General features: G+C 44.2%; 1 protein-coding gene across 2 annotated transcripts in view; it reads right to left on the bottom strand.

Moving 5' to 3' along the window:
- GAD1 (glutamate decarboxylase 1) overlaps positions 1 to 9,622 on the bottom strand; it is a 38,360-nt gene extending 28,738 nt beyond the window's left edge. The window contains exons 1-3 of one of the 2 annotated variants that reach the window (XM_005290439.5): positions 9,431 to 9,622; positions 7,824 to 7,970; positions 4,141 to 4,203 (exon numbers count right to left, since the gene is read on the bottom strand). In XM_005290439.5, the coding sequence (XP_005290496.1) occupies positions 4,141 to 4,203; positions 7,824 to 7,893 (133 nt within the window). In that variant the 5' untranslated portion in view covers positions 7,894 to 7,970; positions 9,431 to 9,622. Of the gene's footprint in view, positions 1 to 4,140; positions 4,204 to 7,823; positions 7,971 to 9,366 lie in introns of both variants that reach the window. The other variant, XM_005290438.5, reaches the window with a different exon arrangement.
- Positions 9,623 to 16,427: the final 6,805 nt, after the last annotated feature.

Genomic DNA, 16,427 nt, shown 5'->3' with positions numbered 1-16,427 from the left:
TCATGCTCCGAGGTGGGTTTACATAACAACTTTGTAGCCAATGTGGGGGGCTCGTCTTGTATTTTTTGCTCATCCAAAGCTTCCAGAGAAATCAATGGGTATTTTGCGTGACTCAGGCTCAGGACTATGAGTTGGAGCATTACTACCTATTTATAGACTCACATGGGATATGACCACCTGGCCTTATTGAGAACCTACAAGGGAAAAGGCTGGTTTGAGGGCATAGATACCACAGGACTGAATATAGGGGCTGTTGATGCTTTACGTTTATTTGCCTGCAGGTATACATATTTACTTCGTGGAGCTCTCCTCGACCACATTGTTATTTTAATGGAACGTTGTGAATTTATAACATAAGGGGAACCAAAGTGGTTAAAAGCCGCACCAATAGAATGGTCTACTGCTTTCTGATTGGCCGACAACAGCACAACAATTTCTTTTCCCGTCTACTTGTTTTTTTTTCCTGGGCATCTTCTAGGAACTGGTGATTTATAAACGCCTAACTAGTTCATCGGAATGCAGAAAAGAGTAGCCATGCTAGGGCTTTACTTGAAGGCTGTTTCTATGCCTGAGGGTAAATACATGAATAGATCAAAACGTTAAAATATCTGTATCCCACGTATGAATTTAAATTAAGAATTATGCTGGAGAGACAGTGGAAGCAGCGGAGACTAAATTACTGTCCATGCTATTTGTCGTTTAGCTGAGAAGACGAAAGCCCTTATTAGCAACCGCTACACTCAGAAATTAAACTGCAAGTTATTTTCATTGTTTTGCATGGACAGAATTTGTAAACGCTACTTTTCTCAGGAATGTACCAGAAGGGACAGAACTAGAGTCCTGAATCTCAGGCTTAATAACAAATAAAATGGATAGGAAACAATAGTAAAGGGGGAATGGATAGTGTGCGTAAAACCGTCTTTTACACAACTTACATCGCAGATCAAATAGACTTCAGAATGAGGGATATAATCCAGATTTCCCAATTCCCAGTCCACTGCTTTAACCACAACACCATAGTCCCTCCATACACACATAAATCATTTGTATTAGATGCATCATAAACCAATATCTCCCAGGGGTGTTAATTCCAAAAGCGCCTAGATGAGTCATGAGCAAAATCTCACTGACTTTCAGTAAGACTTATGCGTCTAACTCACTTAGGCGCCTTCGCAATTTCCACCGTACCGTGTTGCTTGCTATTTTGTAGAGCATTATCATCAGCAGTGAAAGCAGACTGGTCCCGATCGCACTACGCAGACGCATCTGAACAGTTTTATTCAGTAGAGTAGTTCCATTGATTTCAATGGGAGTAAAATCAAGTGTTTGTAGAATGGGGTCCGTTCAGCAATGACAGCAGTCTGGGGAAGACACTTATTTTTGTGGGTCATAATGAAAGATTATAAATGGACTATACCCATAGTGAACATCTGAGCACTGCCAGCGAACTTTGCTATCAATTAAAATTAATGAAACCATTTAAAATACATTTGCTTATAATAAGGTATTTTTCCCTTCAGACTCGTATCAGAGGGGTAGCCGTGTTAGTCTGAATCTGTAAAAAGCAACAGAGGGTCCTGTGGCACCTTTGAGACTAACAGAAGTACTGGGAGCATAAGCTTTCGTGGGTAAGAACCTCACTTCTTCAGATGCAAGTGGCTTTTCCCTTCAGACTGTGGCTTTTAATTAGATAAGAGGGCAAACTGACATATTTAAGGGAAGATATTCCTTATAAATCTTGGACAAGTAGTTGGTAAAAAATTAAATACACGATATACAAAAACATTGTTAAAGACCGATACATTGCTCAGGTGTTTGCTTTTGCTTTGAACCCTGTTTTGAATCTTATTTAAAGTTTGCGTTCAAAATTAATGATTTTCAAGAAAAAGCAGTTCTGCCTGACAGACAGAAGCGACTGGTGTCCAGTTTACTGTAAAACTGTAATTCCATAATATTTAGGCTCTGAAACAATATTGTGTAGAATTAAGAGGAATCAACTGTAAATATTCAAATGTCATATTTCTAAATAGCTGTAATTAAAAAATGGTACTTGGCAGCATTAAGATTTTACGCTATTTAGTTTCCAAGGGTAACTTTTTATTACTGTGCTTGAGCTATAGAGTTGGGTGATTAATTGTGTGTGTGTGTACTTATACGTGTGCTGAGTTAAACAAATCACTGTATTACAAGAATTACCCTGTATTATCATTATTATCCAGTGTATTATTTTAGCATAAAGCAGAAAAGAGTAATAAAATAAATAGTACTGAAAATTAAAAGTAAGCCTTCATGTAATACAGTGTCCTTTTAATCCTTGTTTGCTTGCTTGGAAACCAGATGGTTATTTGTTTGAATTCCCCCCAACAGTCCCTTTCCTTCTTCAGATCCAACACGGTAAGACTGTTCATTTTCAGTTTATTTTATTTAACACCTACATTGTGTGGTGCTGCGATGTCCCTTCATAACCCTGGTAGTCTAGCAACACAGAACAAACCCAGCGGTGCGTTACTTTATCAGTTCTGCTTGCCGTGCTAAATTAAAACGATGATGAAAAAGCCCATAGCTCCAGACACTGAAGGGACCCGTAGGGGAACGGTCCATTAAACCCAGATCAGGGGCTATTTATAGAACTAAACGGCTACCCGTTAATAGCACCATTGGGTTCCAATGCAACTTCTTAATAGACCTAGGGCTAAAAAAATTGCATCCTACATTTTCCTGAATCCAAACTTCCATGTAACAAAGCATCTAGCGAATGAGCTTTGATTAGGGAAAAAGGAGTTTAAATAGTTCTTTGCATTGATAAAAACGCTCTCACCGCCCATTTCACACACACTAAAATGGCCCTCTTACTAAAAGGTAATTGAGAACGGGGAGAAAATAATTCCTATTCATAACGGGGGAAATGCTGCGTAAAAGGAATGATCGTTTGGCATCAGATAATAAAGATCAGAGTATTTGTCTTCAAAAGGGAAGGCGCTATGAAGAAATCTGGAGAGGCGAAGACAGCTTGTTATCTGTAAATGAATCTCGTGCTGTAACGTTGCAATCTGATTGTATATTTGTTTCCTTTCCTTCATTTCATGTGCCTGCACGCTGACTGGCTGCCAGCACTATCTCCCAAACACAGCGCTCTGACGAATTGCCGTTTAATAAGGCTCTCGTTAATCTCTCCCCCTTCCCCCCGGAGATCCGTATTTTCTGGCCTGATAAGGTTGAACATTTTCAGACAGTGAGATGTGGCAAAAACCCTGCTCGTTTCTCACAGCCGCCCTTCTGGCCGCTCCCTGTCTCATTAAGCTTCCACAAGTTCTGCGCCAGGCCCTGCCCCTTTCGTCTCCCCTTAGCCCTCTCCCCAGCTCAGTGGAGCTGTGTCATCAGACAGGAGACCACGGTGAGCTACCATGCTCCTCACGGCTCTTCTCATAAAGAAGCAGCATAGAGACAACGCTTCGTTTTTAGCAGATCAAATAGTGCTGGAACGGTAACCACCACGCCCCATACATCTTCCCCGCCACAGCCCCACACAGACTCGGCCACTTTTTCCCAACCTCGGTGCTGAAAAAAATGCTTTTAAATATGGCTCAGAAAAGGGATGAAAAGCTGCGTGAAGCGGCGCTCTGAGCCACTGACCTGCTCCCGGGGACGTCGATGGGAGCGCTCCGACTGACTTCAACTGGAGCAGGTTCGAGCACAAGGGGGTCGTGTAAAATAACCCGGGATTTCATTGTGTCTCTAGAGACCAAGTTAGGGCGGTGCTGCGCCTCCAAGCCCTGCACTGCCCTTGCTCACTTCTGACAGCAGAGGGCGAAAGAGTCCGCAAAGAGCGGCGCTCACGCAGCCTCCCACGAATTACTAAAAGCAAATCGGATTGCTAAATGAGTTTGGGGGATTGCTTGGGGCTGCATCGTTCAGGCTCTCAGTGGGAGGAGGCACATCTCTTCTCATTTTGTTCCCTTTGCTGAATTACCTTAATACAAAGAAGATGGCTTACTAAAGCTTCCCTTTCTCAGCCTTGCTTCAGACCAGGAGAGAGCGTTCTCTTTGACAACAAGAAACTCCCAGGCATGGATGGGGTCAAAGACAGAAGAAGGGTCACAAATGCACATTGCGAACTATGGACAGCGTCTTTGTACTTACCGCATATTTTGAGACCAATTTTTCTGGTACATCCATGAGCCACATCACACCAGTTGTCGTAAGCTAAAACAAAAGACAGATTCACATAATAGGGAAACCAGGCACTAGGGTCTGAGATCCAGCCACTTCCATTTGGGGGGCATCTGCTGTTATATTGTAATAAAATACCCGCAAATCAATACAATATACACTCCTCCTCTCCCCCTCTTGCCTATCTCCTGCCTTTGCACCCCCATCCTCACTGCCCTATGAGGTGTACAGAGAATTTCAGAGATCACCATTTTAAAAGGGCTCCAAGCGCCTGGTCTGTGTTGGACTGGCGTCTGGAGTCACTCGGGGCAGAGATGACTGTCTTCAAATCAGCGGTACCATCGAGACGTCACATCAGCCCATCAAGAAAAGGCATCTGAGACCTGAACATCTAATAATTTATTGGCATGCCTCCAACAAAATGGCAGCTTAAAATAAACTGGCATGAAATGGGGTCCTGGAAGAGTTCAGGAATTAATTGGGTGAAAAATAGTATTTGACTACATGATCGGACTTGCATGAATAAGCTTCCACCGGACTGACAGTGGGAAGCACATTAGTGCGTCTCACGTCTTTTCCCCGCTTCTGCTCCCCACTTTCCAGCCGTCCCTTCATTCAACCCCGCCCCCGGGCTGTGGTTTCAGACAGCGCACTGCCAGCAGGGTTCACCGCTGAACTGGGGATGGGCGTGTGGGTGTGGGCGGAGAGGGAGGACAGAAGAAGCAATCGTTGACATAATCACATTTCTCTTTGCCTGGCGTTTGTCAGCGTGTGTGTGGGTTGAATGCCCGCCATTCAGCTACCAGGAGGTTACTGTCCCCCTACAGTGCCAGGCAGCTACAACGCATGGTATAGCTGGTATATTTCCACGGTACCATAAGCAGTTCCTTTCCGGTTGCCTTGATCTGTTTCCTCGCAGGGCATGATCCTGGGTCACCTCAGCTAACGTGAGGCAGGGGGCTTGGGGTGAAGAGACCAGGCAAGCTAGCCCCTCCGAAAACAACGCCGGGAGGGGTATGGAGACAAAACAACACCAGGCAACGAGTGAGAGAGGGGGGTAGAGATTAACGGAGGCGAGAAAGAACGGGCCCAGTCTTTTCCCTAACAAAGCCTCCTCTCGCAGAGCTTCGGCTGGGGTGGCTAACCCGTGGCAGGGCGTGGGCAGCAATGGGCCCGATGGGCTGTGATCGCTGGTCTCCGGGTCACCTGGCGCCTGTCAGTAACCGGAATAAGCAGTCGAGGTATAACACGTGCCCCGCAGTCAGGGCGAGTCCTGTGTAGTGACGGACCCCACCTCGCCACCTGCCCTGGCGCACGCGCCCCAGGAAGGCCGTGGGGCCGGACAAGGAGCTGGGCCCCTGGACCCCTTGCATCCCTCGCTACTCGCCGCGAAGCCGGGAGAGCCCCGGGGGATTGGACCCGCTGTGTCTCGCCACTCGCAAGCCGCCGGGCCTCTGGTGATGGAGCCAGGCCAGCCCCGGAGGTAGGGCCCGGGGCCGCTAACGAACGAAGACCGAGGTCACCCCTGAGTCACGGGAGCCCTGCGGGGGCTTGAGCTAGAGGGGCGGGTCCCGCCTGCCGGTCTCCCACAGGCGGGCGTTTGCAAAGGCCACAGGAGCCGCCCCGAAGCGCTGTCAGCGGGCACGGAGCGCGCCGAGCCCGCAGGGCGGGAAGGGTGCTGGCCCCGCGGTCTGAGCAGCGGAGCTGGCCCGCTCCCGGGGGCGGCTGGCTGGGCCTGGGGCAGGCAGGGCCACCCCCTCACCAGCCAGCTCTGCCCGGCGCCCTTCCGTGGGCTCGGCGAGCTGACCCCCACCCAGCCCGGCGCCCTGGAGAGAGGTGCCGAGCGTGAGCCCGCCCCAGCTCCGCCAGCTGCCTCTCAGCGCCCGGCACAGGCGGGACCGGCTTTGCAGCCCCTGGTCTCCCGCCGCCGCTGCGCCCCGCGGCTTCCTGCCGGTAGGGGGCGGCAGGGCGCTACCGGCTGGAGGGGAGGAGCGAGGCCCGGGGCTGGCTAGAGAATAGACAGGGGAGGGGAGCTCACACCAGGAAAGGGAGCCTCGGAAGGGGGCTTGGGGAGTACGGGGAGAGAGGCAGAGACTAGCCGGGGCTGCAGGGCAGGAGCAAGCGGGAAAGGAGGGGCTGGGCAGAGGCAGGGGCGGGGAACAGACTGGGCAGGACCAAAGCCAGGCTTAGGATCGCAAGGCCGGAGGTGGCGGGCGAGGTGAGCTCAGTTGAAGGGGTGGAGACTGGCTTGGCCAGGAGGGAAGAGGTGCGGGGGCTGGAGGGGTCAGAGGCGGACCCAGGAGGGCAGGAGAGGAGAGAGTGACAGCCTGGAAAAAAACCCTCTGACACTTCAAGCAGCCGAAGGCAACTAAGGGCTAGAATAAGATGGAGCTTGACAGCAAAATCATGGCCAAAGGGAGCCAGGGGCAGAAAAGCACCTACCCCGGGAACATGGCAGCCCTCCCCAATCAGTGCCCAGGCGGCTGAGAAAACAGCAGTGGGGAGAGGAATAGCTCAAGTGGATGAGGGAGCTCTGCACTCCTGGGCTATTTCTAGCTTATGGATTTGGTTAGATGGAGAATTTCGTTAAGTGCCCCCCTGGGTGATTTTTTTTAAGTTCAAACCCTATCAGATTGTCCCCTAACAATTGTTTGCTAATCCAACGTAGATACAGAGAGAAAATGGGATTTTGTGTTGCTGGCATTAATAGGTTATTTCTTCATTAAACTAAATTTCTGATGAATCCGCTTTTAGTCCTGACATCTCAGCAAAAGACAACCCGCCCCTCAAACTCAAGCCTCACACAAACGAACTGTTTTTCAGCGGGTTTTTGCATTTTGTGTGTCCCCCGCCCATTCTTTCCAGTTGCAGAATAATCACAGTAATGACTCTGATGTTCATGCCTCATAGCCCAGGCAGCCCTTTCAGGGTAAAAGCTATTCCCCGCGTTACTGTGCCTGCCAAGCTTTTTCCCTACTATTTCCCCCTCTTTGTCTCCGGTGATTATGTCAGCGAGCTCCCCCCCCCCCTTTCTTTCGGTAGTTGATTGTCTGAATTGTCTAGGCAAAGCTATAAAACGATTCTCCATCCACCTGCACCAGATCTGCTTCCCACTCACACCTCAATAACTCAAGGCAAATTCGGAGCAATTAGGGATACAGAGCTCTGAAAAGCTACAATTAGCATCCAAATTTCAGTTGATTATAGGCTTCAATGTAAGCAAAAAGGAAGCTATAGCATTAGCAATATAAAATGCAAGTCTGGAACACACTTCACACATCGGGGGCTAGTTTCACCCTCTAACCAATTCAGTCCCCTCCACCTCTTAAAAAAAATCTAGATTTTCTAGCCATTTGGGGAGTTAGTTTATTTTCTAAATCTCCCAAAATGTACCTGTAAAACCAAACACTACTGAAGCTGAGGCTTTTCGGCATCCTTAGAAAATTAGTGAAAAATCTAAGGACCAGCCTCTGATTTTAAAACATCAGAAAGATGGAATATTTCTATAATGCATTTTCCACACCTAGTTTAAAGGCATGGAACAAGGATTTTCAGCTTTGTCGTTTTGTGGCGAATTTGGTCTCACGGAAGTGCCATGCTAAAATGATAAAGCATTCAAAAGGTTTAAAACGAGGAGAAAGACTAAAACCTACTTGTGGGTCGTAAATTAGTGGGGTTGGAGTCCTGATTGGCGTTGGAGGAGGATGGAGCAGAGGATGCCATCACTTCAGAAAGTCAAAGTCCTTTGGTCCCGTGTTTTCCTCCAATATTTCTCTGGTGGATGGACAGTAAAGAATTTACTGGAAGGAAAGAAAAGGCGGCTTTAGAGATCTGGTCTCCTGGAAGGATGAAACGCGAGTCCTGTTTAGATTAACTAGTCAGGGTGGGATTCTGCAGCCAATAATAAGCAATTAAACTCCTCGCGAAGTGACAGTGTCTGGGAAAGCCTGCACAAAGGGTTGCGTCTCGAGTAGAAGACTCCTTATCACGACGTTTCTTAGCCAGGCAAAAATATTCACAAACAAAGCGATGAAAAGGAAAGATCAGGGAGGGCGCGCCGCGGACACTTATTTAGTTTTAAGACAGCTAACATGGAAACATGGCAATTAGAAATTGCTTCGATAGGCTGAAGAGCTAAATCGTTTCTTTGCTGGATGTTGAAGCGCTATATCCTGTGCGGAATGATGGATTTAGCAGACCATGAAGTCTATCGCAATTATATCAATGGCCACTGAAGAGGGCAATTATGGCTCATGTCAAATTGAAACCAACTTATAAAACAGGCTTTTAAATTACCAGTCAAAATGACCTACAATCTCCACAGAATTCTTGCTGCGATTCTGTGTTTTATCATCTAATCCCTGAAATATTCATCAGACTAAATACAAAAATATTCAGGAAGGATTGATATATACATCTTCAGATCTGCCTCCGGTAACAAAGGCACATTTTTTGCCTTTGTACGGGTATGTGTGTTATATGCACGTATTCATGTGTGTGCATAGATGCACGTTCAAACGTACGCACGACTGAACCATGACATTCACATTTAAGCTTTGGCTTAATTTTATATATGCTATACAGGGGTAGGTAGCTGAATAAGGTGATCATAGTAAGATCCACCTTTTATGGACTAACCCTTGTTCCCAGCCAGCTGTTAAGTTCTGTACAGGCGGACATTGCATTCCAATAACCAGTTTTGGTTCGCTGATCGAGAACCTCAGGATCAATAGCTCGCTTATCTGATGGTTCCCACCCATGGCTAGGTCTGATTTCTTTTATCCAGAAAATTCAAGAAAGATAATCATGGTCCAGTAAATTAAGAAGCCCCCCTCTCCCCCCAAGCCAATAATACTCGTTATTCATTTTCAGTGCGCGGATTAAAACCAGCGTTTAAATACAACGGGCCAGTGATTTCAATGGTAAACGGGTACATTATTAAAAAAAAAAATCCCACAACCAACCAAGCTATAAATAGAAATCCTAAAGCAGAGGGACTCACTTGGACAATGCCTGGAAGTGAAGTAACAGGTTAGCCCAACAGTCTACCGCACCGGCTGTCTCAAAATACCCATTATTTCTTCCTGGGCAGGGCAGCCACACAAAAATGGTTCTGTGAAAAGCGCCCCATTCCAAAAGAGCCTCCTGAAGGCGTGAATAATATAATCTAGTGAGGACAGTTTAAAGGAGACTTACCGCGGAGGAGAGCGAGCAAACCCACACTTACTCCAAGTGTCCAAAAAGCCAGGGGAATTCTAACCTTGGGAGGGAGTCGCCGCTTATAAACTCCGCGAGAAACGACGTCGGAATACCAATCGCGCCTCGGAATTTAATTCGAGATGACCTTTTGCCACAAGTACTTGGATTTGCTTTTTTAAAGCCTGAATCGCCGGTTGGTCTGCTCCGACGCAGGCATGAGTCACACCGCTGCCACCACCTCCTCTTCTCCAATATGGAAGGCAAGCAGGCAAGCAGGCGGGGGGGTCGACCAAGTCAGTTTGCTGGGTTGGAAATCACGCGGCCAAGTGTTGCCTTCCCAGGCTAACGTGACTTATTTGCAGGTGTTTTGGTCGCCTCGGGGCTTTATAGCTCGCGTGTGAATCCAGATCACGAAGATGCACCCAGAAAGGCTGAACCTATGAGTAATACAGTACGTACTCAGCACGCTCCGTTTTCAGAGAGGGGCAGGGGGGCTAGCAGGAAAGACACTTCCGCTCGGGGATGTACATCTTTTAAAAATACCGATTGAGTTCTTTCCGAGCCGGAGAGGATTATTTCAAACACACCAAAAACGTTCATGATATAAACACGAAGCAGTCGTGACTGCCAACTAACAGCCGATTTTTTAAAAAATCATCTCTTTAAAAGAAAGCTATTTGATCTCAACTTTAGCTTCCTTTTAGTCTCTTTTGTTCTAACTCATATCACACTGTACTACCATATAACACATGCTATCTCAGGAATAATTTCAGGCAGTGTCTTTGTTAAGTGGCGCTCTCTTTATTATGATCAGAATTTTATACCCCATTCATTTTTTTCTCTTTACGAACCCCCCAAGCTCGGAGTAATTATTTTTGTGAGTCTCCACCAGAGGGCGTCAAAGATCCAGACGGACGAATCTTTTGGTCTTTACCATGGCTACAAGGAACACCTGTTTTTTTATTACTTAGTTTAAATGTTTTCATTAGATCCAGAACTTACCACCGACATCCATTTGCTAAAAATAAGATACATTCAGACAGCCTTTTGTTTTAGCCTCTAAAACTCAGAAAAGCATTATATTTTAAAGGAGATGTTTTGCTAGCAATTTCCAATGACGATTGTAGCGTTAGGTTACAAATTGTTGAAGTAACTAGACATATGAATAGATACGAATGACTCTAAAGAAGACAGATACATGATTTGCAGGAATGTGCAATGACTGAAAAGGAAACGTCTTATGGAGGTCAAATGAGCGTTCGTCAGTCAGAAATGTTAGCAGCGTAAAAGGTTCAAAGACGTGTCCTTTCTGAAGGACTTGGTGGTTGGAAGAATGGAAAAAAACACCTTAAAATCTCCGATTTGGAGAGGAAAACTACCGAATGACAACACTAAATGCCCAGAAGGATCGTTCTGCCGTGAAGACGCGCTGCCAAGGAAATGAACACACAACTGAAATATTCGGAACCAAAAAACATCTTTGAAATGATCTAATAGCTCCAGCTATTCTCGGGAAAACTATTCAAATGATGTTTCAACTAATGAGACAGAACGTTTTCTCATTACAGAGAATGAGACAGAATAATGTAATTATAGTTAATTGACCATATAATTGTAAATAAATATATTTGCTTATAGGAAATTAATACAAAATATAGAAATGGGTGCATTTGCTCTTCTAGATCGTGAAACTTTTCAAGCTGTGTCTTCGAGTAAAATAGAATATCTATACATCTACTCTCAAGAAAAACGCAAACTCGTTAGTGGGAAGAAGTCAAACTACTAGAACCCAAAGTGCTTTCAGTGGCAAGCTGAAGATAGAGTTGTTTCAGCATCTGAAACAATAAATCATTAAATAGCACGAACGTCTGTCAGGCTGGGTTCTGAAAAGTGCTGTTTAGAATTGCAAGGCAAACGGACCAAACTTTGCATTTTTAGTCCACGTTTATCAGGCACCATGTTTCCAGCCGAAAAGGTAATGCGAGAAAAATGGCAACCCAGTAGACAGCAGAACATTCCTGCATAGGCTATATAGTAAGGAAATTGCATTCACGCTCATTTAGCTGTCAAAACACCAGCTCTGGTTTCAGCACCTCGGACAGCAATCCTGTAATGCAAAGAGAGTTCGCTTCCGGTGCTTTCTGTGAATTAGCGCTTTGAAGGGCAGGCGACGATTATACCTCACGCCTCTCCCTTACAGGGTTTTGTACGTACATGCAAACTGCCTGCAAGGTTTTTTGCTTCAGCTTTAAGATCGACTCAAATAATTCAACTAACTATTGGGAACGAAGCCGGAAGGCAAGGATCCATCAGGACCATAATTATTTCAGGCTGCTGCTAGAGTAAGAGTCACAGCTGAGTGACGGGAGAGGGAAGGGGACCAGTGGCACACGCTGAGCTCTCTCTCACAGAGGTGGCTTAGAGAAGCACGCAGAGCCTTGAAGTCAATGCAAAACCAGCAAAACCATGGTTCTTTCTCTCCCTTAGCCCCCTTTCTAACCCGAATCCCCAAAACCTGGGCACATTTACCTGGGCAGAGCTCCAGTGGAAACAGAGCTCGGAGCCTGTTTCTCGGCAGATAAAAGGTTTTGTGTTTGAAATCAGTTCTTTGTCAAGGCGGATAGATATGGAACTTCGATCTGAATGTAAGGTGCTCTTACGCCTTAAAGATCATTTTACATCCTTCTCCTAAAGGGTGGTTCAATAACACACCGCATTTGCTTAGATTCTTTTAATCCTGCAGTTTCATGCAAAACATAACACCCCCTCCCCCCCCCCCGGTATTACACGTATCGAAGGCAACCCCCTTCATCAACAAGGGGAGTATTTATGTGCTACCAGATTCTGTGCCACAACAAGGAATCCGAACTTTTTAACCGGGCAGAGGCTTTGTCAAAACCAAATTAGGGAACAGCGGTTTATCTAGCTGGCAAACACAAATTTGTGGGCCCCAGTATAGATTAGTCAGGAACGTTATTTTATAATTTAAAACAAATGTAAAATAAATCCAAGTTGCATTAAAGTGATTTTAAAAAAGGGTTTACAAGGGTGCAGCAGTCTATTTATTTTGACTCAGTAGGGCAGAGGGGAAAAACCCCGGACAAACAATAGTAGTGAAGACAGCCTTTGTTACAAAGGGAAAACATGTTTTAAGAAAAATTCCTGCAGATGGCGCTATTTCTCAATTTCAGCTTTTGAACAAAAGTAACCTTAATGGAGATGGGCCTATAGTGAACGCAATAATGTATAGCTTACATTTCCAGCGTTTTTTTCACTCTGTGTAGTGTCATCTGAATTAGTGTGCAGTTCAAGGGGGCCGAGCCATCAACTCCTGTGGCTTCAAGGACAGGCGAGGGTGATCTACACCGTGCAGAATCCATCCATACTTTAAGGGGCCTGGAGTCTCATTTTACACCCATTGGAGAGTATGGGCAAGATACCCACGGAAAGAAGTGGGAACAGTATTAGGCCCTTAACATTTTCCCAACGTAAGTCCCTGCATTGGGTTTAAACATTCAGAAACATGGTAAATATTTAGACTTTTAAAACACAAAAGGTTCCTAAGCAGTTGTAAAGATTATTTCCTATGGTTAGACAGGGTCCAATCAGAGAGTGGTTTCAGTGGGAGCTGCAGGTCCTCAGTACCTCTCAAGATTAGGCCCTCACTCTGTGATACAAACTTGAATTATTTGTACAGTTACTTTATCTTAAAAAGGTGTGTAAATTGTGCTTTTGCTGCCTTGAGTGCCCCTTACACAGACCATGCACACAATTGTTTTCTGTTGTGTGCTTTGCAAGCCAGAATCATGACAGAGCCTCTCCATTCTTTAAACTTACAGACCTTTACTGAATGAGTTAAATATGTCCAAAGATAGTAGAATATAGTATGCTGTAGTGCTACATTCTTGGTGCCTTTATTATCATGGTGCAGGTTAGAAATCTCCTATGCAAATATTGTTTAACACCTAGTATTGGTTCCATTTAAACTCATCTGAATAAGTTCTCAGTGAGCAGTTAATATGAACCTTGAGAATTCTGGGAGGCTACAGGAACTAAAAATAAATATCTGTATGGATATCTCTATATGGCTATTCAATAATTAAGGTGCATATATAAATTAACATAGATCTGAATAAACTCAAATGGAAAGGGTCATTAAGATACAATATATCAAATACTGGAAGCTAGCTTTGCCTGTTTAGAGTTTCAGGAAGTGCATTACCAAATATGGTAGTTTCTCCAATACCCTGTCCTCTAGCTTCATTTGTTTTTTCTCCACTTCTTGCCTCAGTCCTCATAGGTTTAGACCGAACACTCTTCGGGGCAGGTATGATCTTCACACAGTTGGGGCCTATAGTGTCACAATAAAACTTATAGTCTGCTCAAAACCCATGCTTCTTCATTACATCAGACTTGTAACCACTGTAACTAGTTATGCTGAGCTCTATTGCAAAATATTTGGTTGTGTATAGTTATCTACTTGTACTTAATAAAAGGTTTGCTTTCACTGTTGATGGTATTTTTTCCTCCTTGCATGAGAGACCGTCTGCTTCATGTTTATGATTGATCCGTCACAGATCTATGCTAAGTGTTCCACACTTAAAATCGGGTTTATCGGGTATTTCAAAAATATCTAAATATAGGCTGCCAGCTAGCACATTCTGCACCTCTGTGATGAAGGACATTCAGAAAGGACTAATCAGAAATCTCATTATTTTACATACACTGTGGTCTCCCTGTTTGCAAGCTATTCCCTTCTTTATTCACGCTTGTTTGTGCTGCTGTTTATTCTAAACACCCTAATCTCAAGAAGAAGAAAAAAATTTATGTAGTTTTCTTTAATGAAAGGACCAAAAGGTGGTCCTATTTTGAAAAGTAACTTTGTAAAAATGGTACTTTACTCAGCAGATCTGCTCCTTGGGAGTAGTTAGAGAGTCACAGCTGCCTACTTTTGTGATTCATAATTTTTTACTCCCTCCTCCCCAATTAATCCTGCAGTGTTAATATAGCTAAAAGCTGAATTCCATTCCTTCCTGTGTGTTGTCAATGGAATTGTTTACTTCCCACTATACCTGTGCAACCCAACTGAAAGGCATAAATGAGGCCCGTAGAACCTTCAGTAATGGTGGTAATATACAAAAAAGTAAAGAATCCAGGTTGAATCTCAAATCTCAGGTAGAATTTGGAGGGCTGGAACTTAGAATATCTATTCTTTTGGGAGTGGTAACCAAAGAGCATTTGATAAGGAATAATTGAGATACAGCAAACAGGGCACCTCTTGCCATTGTAAAGAGTCACTTTTCAGAGTATAACCAGACCTGGGAGACCTGAGCTATTTTCAGGACTGTAACATTGGGCATATGAAGGTTTCCTACAGGGGTTTCTTAAATCAGACTTAACATCCATTTTTCAAGATTATAATAACAAAAACTGTGCCTTTGATTAGATATTTTTCTCCTACTTAAAAGTGGCATCTCTCCTATGGAGAAGGGCAATCTCCTGCTTGACAATTTTTACATAGGTTACACTTGAACAGGCATCAGTGAATTTGTAGGTCTCTAGATCACCAAGTCTGGTAATCTTGAGCCTTCTATTAGCAATCCAATCAAATTTATTTCCAAAATGGAAGGTGAAATGCCCCTGACTGAAATGAAAGCGGCATAGGAAGAGATAAATCCACTCAAAAATAACTGAACATTTTACTATCAGAGTGCAAATTACAACATAGAAATGACTGGAGAAATAAATTTTGTAAATAGGCCCATTTCCCCTGTATTGTCCTATCTGAATGAGGCCTTTAGCTTCTGGAAACAATATTTTTTCCTTAGTTTTTAATTAGGATTTATATGAATAAAATCTGACAACTCTTTTGCTAAGAGGTGAGCCTTTATCCAATTAAGCAAAATCATTGTTAGTTTCCCAATTCTTTACCAGTAAAAAGCCCAGGGAGAATTAAATGAATGAGTCGAAGGATGAGTGAAGGACATGGATCATGTGAAGACCAGTCATCTGTACTTGCACAAAAGAGGGAAGCTAGGCCACATCTGTGAGTCAACTCCTGCTAATCCCATGATTTTTAATAGTATTGGATTAATCAGTTTTAGTCTAGTGATGTATGTCATTACAGCATTGCCAATAAGAGGTGGGGCTTTCCAGTCTGACCAAAAGTCAAGCTCACTCACCCTCAGCTCAGATTGGACCATGTTATCAGGGTGATCCAATGATTTGCTCAGATCTCTGGGGAGGTGCCAAGGGAGGGAGTGAACTAGAATTGCAACTGTAAAGATTCAAGTGATCTTCCTAGGCCACCACAACACTAGAAAGGGCTGCCCCTACCACCCTATTCCCCTTGGAAGGAGGGGGCCAAATCTATGCCAGCTGACTAGTCAGGTGCTTCAACGAGAGCCTGCCATACAGCATAAGGTACCAACTAGAGATGATATCACTTAGTCCCCTGAACTGCAGTTCAGACTGGTGCTTTGAAGACCAAGTAAACTAAAGAGATAACCTTTTCCTCTAAGTAACTTTTCTTCCTCTTTTTAAGCTACCTGGCAGGGATGCCTGCCACCTCTATTAATTATTTTTTCTTTAATACTTTTTAAGGTGTGAATAAGGGGCAGGGGGGAGAGGTTATGTCAAAGAAATAGGACATGCTTATCTAAATTCAAAGTAAATCCTATTTTAAATTACTCTGTTACCCTGGGTTGTGAAATAATGTTTGCAGAAACTACTCTGTCCTGAAAGGGGAAATTAAAGGTTGCTAATCTACTCTATCACAGTGTCTAGATTAATCAGAAAAAGAGTCAACTATAGAAGTCACTGAGTGAATGGCAGCTTTGCAGGAGTTTACGTACTCCTTCACAGGGCTGTGTAGTAACAAGAGGGTTTTCAGGATCTCAGACAAATGATTTATTAGTGTTTAATTAGAGTCCCTTTAATCAAAGAAAACCTATTTGGTGTGTTTTTATGCTCTTAAAAAAGAAACCATAAGCTAGTATAAAGCTAACTAATTTATTATAAATTTCTAAAACATGAGAATTCAATTCAGGTTACAATGC

This window comes from Chrysemys picta, chromosome 11, assembly GCF_011386835.1.
Source record: "Chrysemys picta bellii isolate R12L10 chromosome 11, ASM1138683v2, whole genome shotgun sequence".
Taxonomy (NCBI): Eukaryota; Metazoa; Chordata; order Testudines; family Emydidae; genus Chrysemys; species Chrysemys picta.
The sequence above is the reverse complement of the archived record's forward strand: the minus strand, read 5'-3'. Positions and strand labels throughout refer to the sequence as shown.